General features: G+C 43.2%; 3 protein-coding genes across 7 annotated transcripts; 1 reads left to right on the plus strand and 2 right to left on the minus strand.

Moving 5' to 3' along the window:
• Positions 1-1,627: 1,627 nt before the first annotated feature.
• Positions 1,628-5,972, plus strand: LOC115728938 (nicotinamide/nicotinic acid mononucleotide adenylyltransferase). 5 transcript variants are annotated; one of them, XM_048274647.1, is made up of 9 exons: positions 1,628-1,904; positions 2,125-2,198; positions 2,807-2,892; positions 3,435-3,612; positions 3,973-4,052; positions 4,407-4,508; positions 4,829-4,887; positions 4,975-5,083; positions 5,213-5,436. In XM_048274647.1, the coding sequence occupies exons 1-8, from the start codon at positions 1,843-1,845 to the stop codon at positions 5,075-5,077; spliced, it is 744 nt and encodes a 247-aa protein (XP_048130604.1). In that variant the 5' UTR covers positions 1,628-1,842; the 3' UTR covers positions 5,078-5,083; positions 5,213-5,436. The 5 variants fall into 5 exon arrangements, with proteins under 5 accessions (XP_048130604.1, XP_048130605.1, XP_048130603.1 ...); XM_048274648.1 differs by having other exon boundaries at positions 5,388-5,436; XM_048274646.1 differs by having other exon boundaries at positions 4,975-5,436.
• A 1,415-nt stretch (positions 5,973-7,387) lies between these two features.
• On the minus strand, positions 7,388-9,495 carry LOC115728315 (fasciclin-like arabinogalactan protein 1). The gene is made up of 2 exons (XM_030658693.1): positions 8,767-9,495; positions 7,388-8,269 (listed from the first exon to the last, which is right to left on the minus strand). The coding sequence occupies exons 1-2, from the start codon at positions 9,418-9,420 to the stop codon at positions 7,667-7,669; spliced, it is 1,257 nt and encodes a 418-aa protein (XP_030514553.1). The 5' UTR covers positions 9,421-9,495; the 3' UTR covers positions 7,388-7,666.
• Positions 9,496-15,429: 5,934 nt separating this feature from the next.
• On the minus strand, positions 15,430-16,409 carry LOC115729189 (protein TIC 20-v, chloroplastic). Its single transcript, XM_030659694.2, has one exon. The coding sequence runs from the start codon at positions 16,326-16,328 to the stop codon at positions 15,684-15,686; it is 645 nt and encodes a 214-aa protein (XP_030515554.1). The 5' UTR covers positions 16,329-16,409; the 3' UTR covers positions 15,430-15,683.
• Between the last annotated feature and the right edge of the window lie 1,401 nt (positions 16,410-17,810).

Consider the following 17,810-nt stretch of genomic DNA (forward strand, 5'->3'; position numbering starts at 1 on the left):
TATGTTGCTAGTTATCAAGCCATCCAACAAGTAAATTTCCAAACCAGTGGGGCTTTGCCTTGCCTTAGTAGCTGCGCTTCGCACTTGGGAAGGGGGATGGGGGGTTCGAATCCCCACCTTCGAAGGAAGTTGGGATAGGGATGCGTGAAGAGGAAATAAGATTTCACAACCTGTGTACAAACATAGCACACATGGTGACTCAAAAGTGTGAACAACCTAAACATAAAAGACCCGAGTCTAACTTTTGGATAATTTTTCCGTAAATTATATATTGCATAAGAAAATGTAGAGGATAATAAAGGAAAAATATGTGCAATTTACGAAGGTGAAAGTAATGGTGATTGGTGTAAACGCCTGCAATGAGCTAATTTATGAACGATTTGGTCACGGACAACATGTTTTTTTTACCATAATACCCATGATAATATGTCATCTCTTTGGGCATAAGAACATCCCATGTGTCAATATTTGTATATGGTGCTCACTTTGGTGTCAAAATATTTTTTGGGATCACTTAAGTGTCAAATCGAAGAAAAAACGATCACTTTAGTGCCAACGGCGAGAAATTCCTATGACTTCACCGGAGTTGGCACTTAAATAATCATTTTTCAATAAAATTGACGTTTAAGTGATTAAAAAACGATCACTTTAGTACCATATCGGAGAAAAAATGATCACTTTAGTATCAATGGCAAGAAATTCCGACGACCTCACCGGAGTTGACACTTAAATAATCTTTTTTTTTTAAATTGACGCTTAAGTGATCTATAAAAAAAATATTAACACCAAAGTGAACGTCGTACATAAATATTAATACTTGAAGTATCCTTTTACCCATCTATTTGATTTATTGACATGTTAAAATAGTCGTTTAGGGGGTGAACGCAAATTTTGAAAGTTAGCTTTAATAATACATATATCTATCAACCTCATAAGTGTTAGCCAAATTTAGCCCCAAAAAAACAAGTTTTAGCCGAAAAATTCACTATAACAAGTTCATGACAACAGTGGGCTGTGGGCATTTTCATTTGAGATAAAGTAAAAGTAAAAAATACTCTTTTTCTATTTTTTTCGTTTAGAATTAAAAACATTTTTTAACTTTTGTAAAAAAAAAATTAAGGATAAGTGCATCGAAACAGGGGGCTGAAAACCCATCTAAGCCATGGACGGTGGAGGACCCCTTCCGTCGCCGACGGTCGGCCCGAGCTTCCTCTGGCTCCATCTTTTTCCGGTACTTCTCCAATCACCTCCAGATCTGGAATCGTGTTAGGGTATAGCGTCGCTTGCCCACGGCCATCGTCGCTTTGCTAGCGTCGTTCTCCCAGATCTCAAGATCTGGTCTCCCTTGGCGGAAGGCACCGCATCGCAAGTCCATGGCCGTCTCGGCGTCAAGCGACGTCGGAGTGGGCAACTCGGCTTAGACGCGGAGGAGCGGTGCCAGCGACTCCGTTGGTAGGTGCTGCAACTCGAACGAGGCTCTTCCGTGGCGGAGGATCAATATATTTTTGGCAATTTCTTATTTTTTTGTTTAATGCCACGTCAGTAAACGTGTGTCAAACTACGAGTAGCTGGGACTAAAATATGTGCGCCACGCCTGCAGATGACGTGGCGGTATCTAACCACGGAGTATTTTCTCGTCGCTACTTCTTCCTTCCCGTTCCAACTTCCATCAGAGTCTTCAAACCCGTCGAACACCGACCCCTCTTGCACGCAATTTCATTCGACGAGGGCGTCTCCTCTTTGCAAAGGCCGTCGCGTTTCATCGCTGAACACGAGCTCCGGGAGCTTCGCTCATTCCTTCTTGGGAACTGATTCGTCCCGTTTCCTGTTAGCTTTCGACGTATGGATAAGATGGAAATTCCCCTCCCGATGGAGAAATTATCGCCGAGATCGTCTGATGAACCGTAAGTCTGAATCAGTTCTCTCGCTCCTCTCGGCTTTCTGAAGTTGAATCGGTTCTGATTCTTGCGAGCCGTGTTTGGTTCGGGATGGACACAAAAAAGTTGCTGTTATCTGTTCATTCGTTGCTCTTCCTTTGTTTTTAAGTTCGGGATCATTGATATTTGGGAGCTGTTTTGTTGCTAATCCGAAGAAAGTGATTGGTTTTTACGTTGCTCGCGACAGGAGAAAAGGGTACGCGGTCCTCGTGGCGACCGGAAGTTTCAATCCTCCTACTTATATGCATTTACGCTTATTCGGTAACCCCCTAGCTCAGCTCACAAGTTAAGTTTGGCATGTACGAATGATCGGGGCTTTTACCAGGAACTAGGTGATGGAAAAATATACTCATTTGATGGTTTGTAGGTGTGTGGTTTCTCTGTGTAAGCTAAGAAATGGAGCTTTTACGTGCCCTTGAGCGCATTCTGTTTTTGATTATTTCTTTTCTTCTATGACTATGTATGTTTAACATTGTCACCAGATTCTATCTTAATGGTGTATTTCATTGAAATGATTACATCGTGCAGAAGAAAAATATATTGATCTTCACCCATCATGAATGTAGTCCCACATTGCATTTTCAAGTCTCTCTTTAAGCGCTGTGAAAATATGAACTCAATCTTCTGGAAGATCTTTTAGCTGATTCTAGGGTTGGTGAGCGCGGGTACATGCAATGCACCTCTCCTTGAATTTCTTGAATAATACATATGATATCATGATTGCATGTTATCCAGTTTAATTAGATGCATACTAGTTTAAATATGTATTTTCCATAGAATTAATGCAGATCTTGCTGATGTTTTCTCATCTTCAACAAAATTTTTGGATTTTACACTCTGTTTCATAATGCCTTATGTGTAATACTTAGAGCTGGCAAGGGATGCACTCAATGCAGAAGGGTATTCTGTCATTGGAGGTTATATGTCACCTGTCAACGATGCATACAAGAAAAAGGTATGTGGATCTCGGTAACTTGTCAGGTAGTAAGTTACCAAATTATAAGTAACATTGATAAATTTGCAGAGGTGACACAGTGATATGTTATTATGTACAGAAAAGTCAGAATTCCATGGCAAGTGAAACAGTGAACACAAGGTTGATTCTTAACATAAATTTGGCCTCCATGAATGAAGGGAATTCTGATGTCACGTGTGTAGATGTTGCTGTCATTTTGTGCAAATTTTGAAGAAAATGAGTGGCAAATGCCTTGTAAAGTTTTTGTCAAGAACTATTGGACGTGATAGTAATAAATTTGTGATGGATGAAATGTATAAGTGATCTAGTCTGGTTGATCGTTAACAATAAGGTGATCAGTCAAGGCTCAACATGTAAAATGAGATATAATCTACCTTAGCATTTGCACGGACTAGTTGATTAAATTTCTCAACTTTTTAGCTTGTGTTTTTATCATCAGTATACCTACAGAACAAACAAGTTTGTTTCTTGCCTTTGGTTTTAGCACGGATCATAACCAAATGAATCAAGTGCTTGTATAGGGTCTCATATCAGCTGAGCATCGGTTAAGTTTATGTCGTCTGGCCTGCAAGAGTTCTGACTTCATAATGGTTGATTCGTGGGAGGCAAATCAAAGCACCTTCCAACGCACTCTGACTGTTTTACATAGAGTGAAGAGTATCTTGTGTCAGGAACGGCAGCTATCCTCCGGTAAATATGGTAGATTTGATTTAAATTGCATCTTTGATTTTGGCCTGCAAAACCATCTGCAGTTGAGTCTCAATGCTAGTGAGAAGTTATTAGCTAGAGTTGTGGTTGTTCTGTTTCTTCATATAGTCCGTTTTGGTCATCACCAAAAACCTATGTTGAGGAGGAGGTGGGGAATGCTGTGTCCTGTCCTTGCTTCAACGATTCCCATGGACTCAGTCTGAGCAAGTTCACTGGAGAAGATGGGTTCTGCAACCTAACATGATGCTGCTAGAGAACTCTAACAGTTCCTGGAATGTTTGAATTTACGCAAGGGATCAGATGCTTTCTGGGACGCAATTTCATAGCCTCCGCTGTCGCTTTTTCATGCAGATTCCCTTAAAGTCATGCTCGTTTGTGGTTCTGATCTACTCCAATCTTTTGGTGCTCCTGGAGCTTGGATTCGTGACCAGGTGGATATTTTTCCTAATACAGTCCCCATTAATGGGTTATGCAATTTGTCAATTTTATCTTTTAGCGTATGATGCTAAATTTTCCTATACGTGGTGGTCTTTCGACAGTTATTTTTCAACTGGCATTATGTCTGATGTTTTAAAATGAGGAAGGAAATGAATCTGACCGTTCCTTCCTCTAAATCCAACTATTACATGCCTTACTGAAATGCTATCTTCTTTTCGAATTTTCACATGAGATTTGGTTTCCTTTTCTTGGTATGTGTGAATTGACAGACACTAATTGAAAGTGAACTGAGAGTTAATGGGTTGCAGCGGTGATTGATGGATCACACTCTTTGGTCATTGCTGCAGGTAAGAATTATATGCAAGGATTACGGCGTGGTTTGCATCCGTCGGGAGGGACAGGAAATTGAGAAGATAATTTCAGATGATGACATTTTGAGTGATTACAGGGTAACTCCTCTGGCTTAAACTTTCTTTCTCTTTGTGGGGACAATTCAGGCCGAGCTGCCACAGAAAGTTTTTCCCCAAAATCAGCCTTTCTTTAGACCAGAGTCTAGAATTCTAGATCCAATTGTTGAAAAATCTGGATAGCATTTCACTGTGCTGCAACGTGCAAAATTTGATGCATCTGTAATTAACTTTTCTAAAGGTTCAAAGCGTTAAAACATGAAGCATCAGAGTGAATGCAATAGTCAGTTCAGATAGTTTAAGTGCAATGTGGCCCTGAAAGTTAGTAGCCAATTCTCCTCCCTTGTTGAATTTACCCGCAGGAGAATATCAAAGTGGTGGATGAACTTGTTCCAAACCAGATAAGTTCAACACGAGTGAGGTACTGAGTGATACATTTGTTGAAGTTGCGGTAGCCAATTAAAATATTTGATTTTGAGAAGTCTTCTGCTTGCTGCTTTTATTGTAGGGAATGCATTTCAAGAGGACTTTCTATAAAATACCTGACCGACGATGAAGTGGTTGTATATATAAAAGAACATCATCTATACTTGAAGTCAAACGCAGAGTAGATAAAGGTATTGCATCTAAATTGTGCAGTTACATCTTTTGTTCTTTCTCGGAAGCTTTTACTAATGGTGAGCCCGAGAACCATTTATCATTATGTTAAGATAGTGAACCTTTATTCTCTGATTCAATCTCTGAAGCCATAGGTTGAGTAACTAACAGAAGGCACACTAGATGCAATATCCAAGTGTAGATTTATTCCTCCCAATTTTTCTCGTACATTGGATGCACCCGAATATATGGGTATCTCTTGTACTTTTTTACTGCTCTTCTTTAGAGATGGATGTATATTTGAAGAGATTTCTTTTGTTCCAGTCAATGCATTTCACCCAGAGGAATGAAATTCTTGGTTGCACAAGCAAAATATACTTGGCAGATGCAGTTGGGAGAGTATGCTGGATACGCATGCTGGATACGCCTTATCATATCTATCAGTTATGAACATTCAATTCCTTGCTTGAAGAGCTAACATCTAAACCAGTGAGCTTCAGCCAACCAATTTACCAGAGGATAGATAGATTATTGTCATAACAGGTCCTCTAAGTCAATTCAACACTGGCCTATTGAAGAATTCACATGTGTTCATCTTGTTTCCCTTCATCTGTTGGTGAACCACTCACGGACATCAGTTCTGCACGATTTGCATTGTTCTTTTCCGGAATGACTCAACTGCATCGGTTCGCTGATTAAGTTGGATAAAAGAAAAGGCATTTATCATGAGAAGTTTATAGTTTGCTTCAAAGTATCTTCCAATGAGTTTTCAACTCTCCCCATTGATCCCTTGGATGGGAGTAAATTAGCTCAATTGTTGCCTTATTTGAAGTTTGAAATGGTAAATCCAGACGTGGATATCATATTTTGCAGTAGGTTGAATCAATGCTAGAGCTGCGTAGTTCTCTTTTCTTTTTCCTTTGTTGATTTTGGCTGGACCATAGGTAAAAGTTGCTGACGCAGATATATACAATGCTGAACTAAGTTGCACTAGCTGTGTCCCTTGGAGTTTTTGTTTTTTGTTTATTTTGGGTCGAAGTGTCCCTTGGAGTTTAATCACCAAAAAGAAGCCACTGTTTGTCCAGTCCGGGTCTCTCTCTCATGCAGATAAAGTTAAGGCTGCTTTACTACCCTGTACTAGGCCATGACAGATGTTGTGCCATGCGGCACGAAATGCGCAATATTACAAAGCAGAAGGGATGAGAACCACACTGACCATCGCATTCACACTGTCTGAAACAGCTCGTCACAAAACCTGCGCGCTGGTGTAGAATTTTCTTGAAACCACCTTATGACCCTTTTGATCCTCCTGCACTCTCTCTCCGGCTCTATCTCTAGAAAAACGCTAAGCCCACCACCGTTCTTTATACTCCTTCACAGCTCACAGGAGTACTCAAAAAGGCTGAAATGTCTCTGCAAAAACTGTTGATCTCACTTGCTCATCTCTTGCTGATCCTCTGTCATGATTGTATGGTAGAGTCGAGGGTTGTTTCCAAAACTGGCTTGCTTTCTTCTTCATCCGCTACTTCTGCAACCTGCACCAACTGCACAATCTGCCAGTACCCATGTCACACTTTACCTCCCCCGGCACCGCCCCAAGGGTACCCTCTCTATGGAGTGCCGCCACCGCCTCCGCCACCGATCACGGGCTATCCGGTGTTGGGACCGCCGCCACCGCCAATGCTGGTTCAAGGGAATTGCCCGCCAGGTCAGGTCGCCGCCTGTTGTCAGTATGCCCCTCCGATTCCTTATGGTTATAGCCCTCCTAATCCTTATGGATATGTGCCTGTTGACAACCACTCTGCTGCTCTTGCCTTTTTTCCTTCCTTGCTCTGGTTGATAGTCGTCATGCTTTGCTTTGTCAACAATTAATGGTGACTAAGTTTGAATTTCTTCTTTGCGAGAGGGTATCTAAGTTATAGCTCCTTTAGGTTCTGTGGCGAAATTGCTCTCGTGTCATTAGATGCATGATACGTATTCCATGTACTTAGTGTGTTCCTTTTACTCATCGAGCAAAAGTAGTTTTGTACTGAATACCTGTTTCACTTGTTTAAGGCTTGTGTATCAACTTAACTCGAGTCAATTGTTTGTGAGATGAGAACTATCTTAATCCCTCCCACACTCAAAACACAAAGAAAGACAGCTTTGAATAATTTTCTTGAGTTTCAAGAAACCTTGCAGAGATGCCCAATAAAATGATCTTGTTGTTCGGACTAAATGATCTTTCGACTTGACTTATCGATAAATATGACTCATCATGATAGAATTTTTAGTGTTACCATTTGAACCGTAAGATCACTGAGATTGCGTTTACGCTGCTGTAATTAGGATGCAAATAACTCAAATTCACTATCAAACAATCTCATAATGAAATATACAGAGACCCATTGTATGTCACACCTCCTGAGACAAACTCTAGTTGAACTTGCCGCAGACCAAAAAGCAAATCACGACCACAGAAATCCCTTGCAAATACACACGAGAGACAACAAAACCAATCAAGAACTATGACTAGTTCAATGGGAATAAATACTACATCCTATGAACCGCCTCACCTGACTTATTTCACCCCAAAAATGAAAACACCTGAAGGCACAATGAACTCATAGCAGAAAATGCACACCAAACCACAAGCTCAATACCAGAAAACCAAATCTTGCGCTTCCAAACCTTACGCTGCCATTACTATCTGCGGTCTGATCAGCCACGTCACCCTCAGGAGAGTCAGCCGGAGAGTCAGCCGGCGAGTCTGCAGAAGCCAGTGCTGGCTTCCCCTTCGAAGACTTCCCCTTCGAAGACTTCGGCGAATCAGCCGCCTTCTCGGGTGCAGGAGCCGGGGCCGGAGTCGGGGCCGCTGCCTTAAACAACTCCTTCGGCATCAGAACCTTGTCGATCGAATAGATTGCTAGCGGCTGCTCGTCTAGCAGAGTCCCGGTGATCTTAACGGTGTTGACTCTGGTCTTTAGGGTCACCACTTCGCCCTCGTTCTGCACCGTGAAGTCGTACTTGCTCTCCCCGTCGGTCGCCAAGGTGTTCATCAGTCCATTGTTGGACTTCAACATGGCCATGGACAGGTACATCGGCACGGCGAAGAACTCGAGGAAGGAGACCTTTCCGGGTGCCGACAAGTTCTTGTACTTGGGTAGAAATTGCTTGAAGGGATCATCGAGAGGGCAAAATGTGGTTAAGCCTCCTTCCAGGTTGTCCTGCAATCGAAAAACGAGGACAATCCCTAAGCTATTAGAACCCCAACACGAGGCACAAATACTTCTAGGAAAGAAAAACCTGAAAGAGGAGAAAGAACTAACAATAAGGCTAAGACATTCAAGCAGCTTGGGTTCTCTACCTGCTTGGCCATTTAAGGCTGTATTTACAACTTGCCAGGGCACGATTTCGGTAGTAATTAAGTACAGCTCAGCAGATGGTATTAATCATAAAGAGATCTCAGCGTTAAGATGAGACCACCAAAGATTTTTTGTCCGACATTCATTGAGTTCAGACAGCGGTTGACCAGCTCTGATGTCCAAATCATAAACCCCAACAGAAAAAGTCAACATCTTTGGAGTCCTCGTTCCTTAATTAGTATAGCTCAGAGTTAATCGCTTGAGCAACTTAGTATTTACACTACTAATTACTTTACTAACCCAAGCACGAACTGATTAAGCTCGATAAGCAACCCCAGCCACACACCCGCTGCACCCACCTCGTAAGTCTTCATGGCGTCCGCGTTCGCCTCCAGCGTGTCGGCGAACACCTTGCATCCGTGCGCCAACATCAGCCTCGTCAGGTTCATCTCGCTCGGCCCCGGTGTTGGCGCCGCCGCCGCGTCGGACGGCAGGGCGTTGCTGATCTGGATCACCGAGATGTTGTACGGGATCTCCTCGAGGCCCTTGACGAAGTAGGTGTCCAGATGGCCGTTGTTGTCCTTGGGGGCGAACCCGACCTTGCCGCCCTTGAGATCGGTGATGTTGACGAAGCCGGTGGAGCCGGGGGCGGAGCCGGTGGCCTGGAAGAGGGTGGCGGCGAGGGCGGTGCCGTTGGTGATCTGGTGGAGCTTCTTGGGGCCGAAGTAGTCGAGGAGGACGTGGAGGGAGAGGATGTTCTTGAGGGTGGCGATGGCGGGGTGGGAGGCGAGGAGGCGGCTCATGGCGGCGTTGTCGATGGCCATGACGGTGACGGTGGTGCGGCTGTTGATCTCGGCCGCCAGGTGGGTCTCCGTCAGGTAGTGGTTGAAGGTCGAGAACTCCGGGTGCTTCGCCAGGAGGCGCGTGATGTTGTGCGCGCGGGCGACGGTAAGGGCCGCGGCAAGGAAGAAGAGGGCGAGGGGGAGGACGAGGTGGCGGCGGCGGAGCTGCATTGCGGTGGCTGCGGCGCGTGAGGGAGGGGAGTGTGGGGAGGGAAAGTGGAGAGAGAGTGGAGTGGAGTGGTGTGCAGCGTGCTGAGCTGAGCTGAGCTTGAGCTGAGCAGAGTTGAGTACCAGCAGGAGCAGATCTAAGAGAGAGAGAGAGATGGGAGGACATGGAAATGGGGCTGGTTTTGGGGGTATTTACCAATGAAGCCATCCCTTAACGTTGTCTTTTATTTTCCGACCACACACAAAAAAAAAAAAAAACCAAAGTTGTCTTTTATTTTATTATTTTAAAAAAAAAATCTCTTTATAAGTATCAGATCAATGCCAATAGGCATGTGACACTGCTAGTGAAGGGATTTGAGGGATGGAGACGCTAGTATCATAGTAGCGGGATTTTATTTTGCACTCTGCAAAAAAGCAAAAAAAAAAAGTACCTGATCGGAAATATTTTGAATCAATTTTGGCGCATTATGCTTTTAATAATTAAATGTTTCAGATTATCGGATTACTTAATCTGAAATGAAAATTATGATTCTCTCATCACATGCACGTTATGCAAGGAAAATACGTCAATATATATAGCTGGATCCGCCATCTCAATTTAAAGGATCAAAGCATATTAAAGCAAAAGACTTCGAGGAGAGTTATTTTATCGTGACATTACAAGAATTGATTTGAATCTAAGACCATAACTCCACCTTGGATTGGAATAATCACGTGCTCCCCCTTTTCTATTTTGTCGTTTTTTACTAAAGAAGGTGGTTTGCACGTGAGAACCTTTCTAGAAGGGAGATAAAAAATGTAACGACCTTTCTAGATTGTGATTTAATCATGCTCTATTACATCCCTACGACTTTCTTCCTTGTCCTTTGACTGTTGAAGTAATCCAATTATCAAGACATGATTGGGTAATTATGATAGTAAAGATCTATTAAAAAAAGGTATTGGCACGTAATCTTTTCTACAATTTTTTTTAAATAAATGGCCAGAAAAAAAAAAGCGAATGAATCATGACATAAATCATAAAAAAAAAGGGTAAGAATGTGATTGTTTCGCGGAAAAAATGATTTTATCCGGAATTCATTTTTAAGAAAATTTATTGATATTTTTATGGTTTGAAAAGTTTATAATATATTTTTGTGGAAATAATTTTCAAAAGAACAAAGGCAACCTAAATCGCATTATGCAATACATAATCATCTTTATTAAAATTCGAGCCTCAAATTGGCGGTATCGTGTAATAAATTCGAGACGAACGACCAACGAGATGCCACCAACATTCCACCATAGACATTAGACACAGACGGCCCACGTTGATGTCATTAATGTTGCTGTTGTGTTTTTTTTGTTTTTTCCCCCTCTTTTTATGTTTTTTTTTTAATTATTTGGAGGAGATACTTGTCATTTCACTATTTCTCGCTTCTTTTTCTCCTCTGCACGCGAGTTTAGCGGTCCCTTTTACATAAATGAGGCGTGGGTCTACGGCTACCAATAAATGTTAATGAAGAAGCGATGCTTCTCGTCTCGCGGCGTGGCGACACGTGGACGGTCGATGATCGAGGGATCACGAGGTTGGGAGATCAAGATCAACCCCCACGCCCCGGTCACCGACGGAATCGAAGGAGCCAGTGTTTTGTCTCGGCCGGAAGTGGAAGCAGGAAGCTTTTGGGACGAACACGGGACTGAGATTTTCTCTGATTTTTCAGGCTCCGAGTAAGGGACTTCCCCCCACATCTCGCATCTTAGAATGAATTGGACCTCTTTTCGCACGTCTAGCTAGCTAGAATTGATCTGCCATTCGGGACCTATCGAGCCGGTCAAATCAGGCGACGAATCTCCTAATCCCGGCACATGGAAGCTTCTGGTGAAACTAGACATGTTCCGATTTCGGCCACGACCCAGATTTACCTTCGTTTACCCGAGTTAAGTAGGAGAAAATGCATATTTACTCTCGCGACCCAAGGGCGGATCGAGCAATTGAGGCTCGGGGACGAGAAAAGGGTCGAAATACTTTACACATAGATGCATTAGGAAGTTTCTCTTTTGAGATTTTTTGTTACTTGAAAAGATGTAATCAATTCTTGGACCTGTGGGACAGGGGCCACCACTAGCCCCATTTGGCCAGGTCATTGACGGGTCAATTCAGACCGGTTTAAGCTTTTTGTCCGCTATAGAACACTTCGAAAACCAACATCGTTGTACACTTTGAATTCGGATAGGCCACATAGTCTTTAGATAGGTCGAATTTGATGGTAGATGCCACGCATCGGTGAAGCCAAAAGGAAACGATATAGAAAAAAGAAAAAGAAAAGACCTTGTGAGGTACATTCCAGCATAGAAAGAGTCAATTATACACGTATTGCGATGGCGACGGTGTCGGCGATAAAGGAACCGGCTCAAGTCGGTTATAGTATAGTTTGTTTCCATAGCATTGCGTTATTTTGTAAATGCATGTAAATCCTCTATTCTTTCCCTTTATTGTTGGGTCCTTCGTGTGCTTCTTTTTTTTTTTTTTTCCAAGACATCTAGGGCATCAATTCCTCTTCTTCCTTTGAGAAAATATTAGGTAGGCTGGTCTTGCCACGTAAACGATAGGACACTCCATTCAGTGCCCGCCACATGTTCATGGGGCCTTACTGGTCACTCCCTTTGTCGTCTTCGCCATTTCTTCCATTTTTTTTCTCTTTTTTCCTTTCTTTTCTTTTGGCATGTGGCTAGTACTCGGCCGTGGCCATCGCTAACCATAGGCGGCGGCCAATGAGGGCACCTTGGCCCTCATTGGTCACAAACGAGGGTTGCCCTCGCGGATATGGCGAGGGCACGTCTTCGTAGCCTGGGTGAGGGTCGCCCTCACCGATTATGGTGGGGACCGCCCTCACGGGACCTGGCGAGGGCTTAACACTCGCGACCTAAGCAAGGGCCGCTCTTGCCGAATTTGGCGAGGGTCAAGTTCTCGTCAAATCTGGTGATGGCGAGAGTGAGGACAAAAGATAAATGAGTGGAGTGACAACAGAGGAGGAGCCGTCGGTGAAGAGGTGATCGGACAACCAAGTTGTGTTGAATGCGTCGATGGAGTTGGTGGTGGAACTGCAGTCGATGTGGAAGGAGACGTTGCCTGCCTACAGAAGAAGAAGAAGAAGAAGAAGAAGCGAATAGGAGGAGGTGAGAGATGAAGAGACAAAATCTAAAACGTGAGCCCCAATAGGACACGTGACGATCAATGAGTGAAGTATCATATCACCTATGTGGCAAGATAGACCCACCTAATATCATCTCTCTTTCTTTCACCGTTAATCTCACATCGCAGTACTTTGTTGTTCACTGTCATCACATGTGAGACTCCAACTTTTGGAAACCTCATACTTTGCTTGGCAAGTGAGGCGAATTCTTTAGTTATCTATGGCAAGTTATCTCTCACTATTTTTCTCTAACGATCCATATAAATCCAGCGATTCGAAGACCATGTAACACCAGCTCCACAAACTGATTAAATTCATTTGTAAACCTGACTCGTAACAGTTTACACATGACTAACAGGATTATGTACAGTTCCCCGAACTGGAAATTCCCTAGCATCCCAAGCGACTACACCAATTCTAGAAGTTGAAACAGAAGATGACATTCACCATCCTGTGCATAACATATTCAAACTGGAACGCTTTACACTGATCAATTTCAAGAAGAGAACACGAAACGTCAACGTCTTGTGCTCGACATCCAAGGTATATTCGTAGTTTAATGAACTGGACAGCAATGAGCTGTCCGAAGACAAAATCAAAATTAGAATTCAGGTAAATTCCACCGAAAAATTGGGAAAATGACAACCTTGAAAGCTCTACTTTTGTCTCTGTCTACCTCTAAACACGACTTGTGGCGAATTTACTAATTTGCACCGGGTATCAGCTCGAGGTATTCTCGATGGTTCTCCTCCTCTTTTCTTCACCGGCTCCTCTTCTTCTTCTTCTTCTTCTTCTTCTTCTCTCTGTTTCCATTTCATTCAATCACTCTTAAGAGCTTTGCTAGTTGGTGGCCTAATTAGCCTGGCTTTACTCCTAGTACTAGCCCACACAAAGCAAGCGAGAGAATCCCTCTTCGCTAAGAAGAATAGCTTTCACTATAGAAGAGCTCTCTAAGTTAAGAATAAAACCAAATAAGCTGGGATCTAACGTTCGGACGCCGGTGGAACTAATGAGTTCCCACTTACTTTTCCAAGTGAAATTGTAGCGACGGGCTCGTACGCCTATGAATGGACTGAGTAGTCGTGACTCAAGTCAAACATTCTGTAATAAATGTAAAGTCCATATTATAACGCTCAAAGGGGTAGCTGCACTGCTCACCCTTACCTGATTTTGCTCGTTTCAACTACATCTGGAGAAACTTCTCAAGAGAATACAGTTCATTTGACACCCTTTCTTATGTTTGACTCGCCTGCATGAACTTTTACAATGAAGAGTTTTGGGAGGGATGGCCGACGGAAAAGGACACTAGTAACAGCGGCGACCAACAAAGACTGAACGTAGTGCCATCATTCAGTGGCGACGATAGTCATGACTCGTTGGTCAGGCTACAACCTACAGGGGTTCACGGCGATGGTTGCCTGAGAGAGGGTGGAAGGAACATCAGACAGTAAAATGTATTTCAGTGCAAGCGTAGACAAGAGAAGTACTCACTATGAGCACGACATTCCTTTTACATCGACTCTATTGTTAAAGCCAGACAGGCAAAATCACATACTACGGACTCCATCCGCCAAGCCGCTCACTTCCGCTTTCGAACTAGTGCAGCCAAAGGGCTCGATGGCTAAAGGCAGAGGACACAACTTATAATTCTTGAAAAGATTAGTCCATCCCAGATTACCCCAAATAGGAATTCTCGTTGCCAACACTGGCATCATGCTAATCCTGAACTCTCACCTCCATGTCCGGGATTCTTCATAATCTCACCCTCGCAATGCATCTTCAAATTTTGCTCTAGTCTGAGCGGTTCAAGCCCCTTTACCATCTCAGTTTCAACCATTCTGACTGGCAGCAACGCCATCAGTATATGCCTTTGAGCATTTTTACAGGAGTATGAAAAGCATTTCTCTCCAGTCAAAAGCTAAATGCGAGACTAACTAATCGACCATACAAAAAGGTGATAAGATACTGTTTCAGTTCATCATTGTTCTGAACTCAAACTATACATCCAGTCAGAGACCACTTCACAGTTCTAATTTGTCTTAGTAAGTAAGAGGCTACGATAGCATGTCACAGAACATCCAACAACCAATGGAGCCCAGTACAGACATTTCAGTTTACAAAACACTAAACCACTCATCTGAGATCACAAAGAACTCCAACTATTAAGAGAACGCCAAGTTAAATAACTAAGTCCTGGGTTGCCCAGCTGCCTCCGTGCAGAACCAGACTTAAAAGTGTATCATCAAGCAAGATGGCATGGGGGACTTGTTGGTTTAATCACACAAGCAAATACATGAATAGATGGCGAGGAATTTATTGCAAGCACAGCTGCCATAACCCGGGCAGTTGCAATCCAACAACTGACGATGCATAGTTCAGTAGATGAAACAATAACATACTCGAGAAGGCAACCTGACAAAGCGAGTTTGAGTATGTCAACATGTCGAGATATTTATATTTGATCCACGACACTGTTCAGTGGAATGTCCGCAGACCAAGCTGCCTCTTTGTTAAATTCAAGCATTCATGTACACTGAATAAGCATAGACATCCAGCCTTGATTTGAGTGCAACCACAGGGCAAGATTTCAATACGCCATAGTTATTTTCTAGCTTACAAGCGAAGAACCTGAAAAACAAGAGTCCATGCAGACCGGAAGCGATCAAAATTTTCTCTATTATTTTTCCCAGTCGAAGATGAATCTCTCTACGATTCAAAACTTTAAAGAAGTTAACAGATCACTCTTCCGACTTCGCTAGCGCAAAAAGCCACAGACGCCATGAAGAAAACAAATGCTTGAACCTTCAACTGAATATATTAGACACTTGAGAGAACATTCCAAAAATTCTGTATTTAACTTTGCAACTGCTTCAGATAAGAACTATGAGAACAAGTCAAAAAATGAGCTACCCCGGGCTCGAATGGCGCTGAGTACGTCATATCACGCAAGCAATCATTAAATTGAGCTGTATGAGCTTCTTCCTATCTGGAACAGATATCTCAGTAAACTAATACATAACATCATCAAGAAATGTGTCGCCAATTACAATTGGGCGTAAAATGGAGGTTGATGATTGATCGAGTAAATCTTCAGAGAACTTGCCTCTCAGCAGCTTCGGCGATAATAGGCAATCTTGGAATCTGGCCCAGCAAGCAAGAGGACGACCCATAAATCAAGGACACGAGGAGGAACAAGAACACAGTGCTATCCAAACTCATCACCAAGTCCAACCCCAACCCGTCCCGCGGGTTGAAGCTCCTCTCGAGCAGATCAGGGAAAATCAGCAACACGTCGAGCACAATCGCCTGCATGGTGTTGAACCTGACGTAGCGGCTGAAGTTGGGGTTCCTGACCACCACGAAGTAGAGCGTCAAGAACACCAAGAACCCATTCAAAGGGAAGCCCTTGAACACTCGAATGGCCGGGACGAGAGGCTGGACGATGGCCTGAATCGGGGCGAACTGGTTGATGACGTACTTGCCGTACTGGACGCCGTCGAAGAAAGGGTAGAAGTAGCAGATGGCCGAGATCAGCCGGTCGGGTGCGTCGGCGGAGTTGCCGTTCTTGGACTGGGCGGTGACGGGCCGCCGTGGCCTTGCGGGTTTGAGCGGCTTGGCGGCGGAGGCGGAGGTGACGAATGGTGGGTGCCCGAGAGGGAGAGAGACGAGGAATGGGGAGGGAAGCAGAAGGGGTCTGGAGAGCGTTAATGGAGAGAGGAGACTGGAGATGGTCATGGCTGAATTTCGAAATTTTGAGGAAATTTGGAGAGCACCCAAAAAATATCGAGCAGCGCCAAAAAGATATGCGAAGATTTTTCTGGCTTCTCAGACCAGAAAGAGAGACCGAGAGAGACGCACGAGTGCGCCCTTGAATCGATTGTGGATTGTGGGGTGATCTGTTCTCGGATTGAGCCGATTGAGTAGGTCGGATTTAGGATTTTGGTTTTTTTTTTTTTATACCTTCAAAACAAAAGAAAAAAAAATACGATCCATTTCAATCTGAGTGAGTTAATTCCGCACCTGAAATCAAAAACCATACCAGTTTCCGTGTACACCCTCGCGAATTGGACCCTTCGAATGGGCCAAGCTTAATCGGGTGACTACCCCAATTAAGGAGAGGATGATATCAAATAAAAAAAAAGACACATATCGATCCATTTCAGTTTGAGCGGTTCCATTATGCACTTGGAATCGAGTTCCCATGCACACCCCTGTGGATTGGACCCTTTGAATAGCCGAGCTTGATCAAGTGAGTACCCAAATTAAGGAGAGGGTGTTACGACATCCTAAAAAAAAGTACCAGTCCAATTCGATCTAGGCAATTCGATTTCGCATCATAATTGGGAACCAATCTGGTTCCCGCGCATATCCCTGGTAGATTGGACCCTTCGGATGGGCTGAGGGTAATCGGGTGACTACCCAAATTATGGAGAGGATGTATTGGAATCAAAGAATTTGTTTAATCTAAACTATTTATCATGTCACTTATATTAGGGGTTGTACGAACTTGAATAGCAGGTCTTTCGTATGGAAAATATTGCATGTTGTCATGTGTATTGAGGCTTGAAATCATTTTAATATAAATTGATCAAATTTAATTTACTCATTGAAGTTACCTTATGAGGTATGCAAATGCAACTCAGCTGGTCGTGTTTGTGGGGTGGTGAGGTGTTTTACAAGCATAAATTAAGGCTCTGTTTATCTCACGAAAAATAAATGAATTGAAGTATATTTCATTAAAATATTTGCTTATTGCTCTTATAAAAACGAACGTACGAAAAATATTTTCATCATCCGTGAAAACATTTGGACGTGAATTATTGGAGAAATTAAAAATATTTTCTATTAACTAGTTATTCTAAGCTATAATAGTAGTAATTTTTTTAAAAAAGTTTTCCAAGTCATTTATTTTATGCGAAACAAAAGAAGTCTTGCTCGTTCATCACAAGAAAGGCCCTCGCCACAACCAGGAGAGAGCTGTGACCCTATCCCAAATCTAGGTAAGGGTCGTTGGCCCTCTCCTAGTTTTGCTAAGGGCCACATTGCCGACCCCTCGCTAAGTTGTTGGTGACCCCATATGCCATTGTCGACGCCCCATCAAAGAGGGGGCAATGGCCACATGCAAGACGGTTTCCCTAGCACTCTCACTACATGTAAGCATGATTTTCGGGAAGAACTGAGAACTGGACCAATGAAAATAAAGTGGGTTCCAAGTTT

This window comes from Rhodamnia argentea, chromosome 2, assembly GCF_020921035.1.
Source record: "Rhodamnia argentea isolate NSW1041297 chromosome 2, ASM2092103v1, whole genome shotgun sequence".
NCBI lineage: Eukaryota > Viridiplantae > Streptophyta > Magnoliopsida > Myrtales > Myrtaceae > Rhodamnia > Rhodamnia argentea.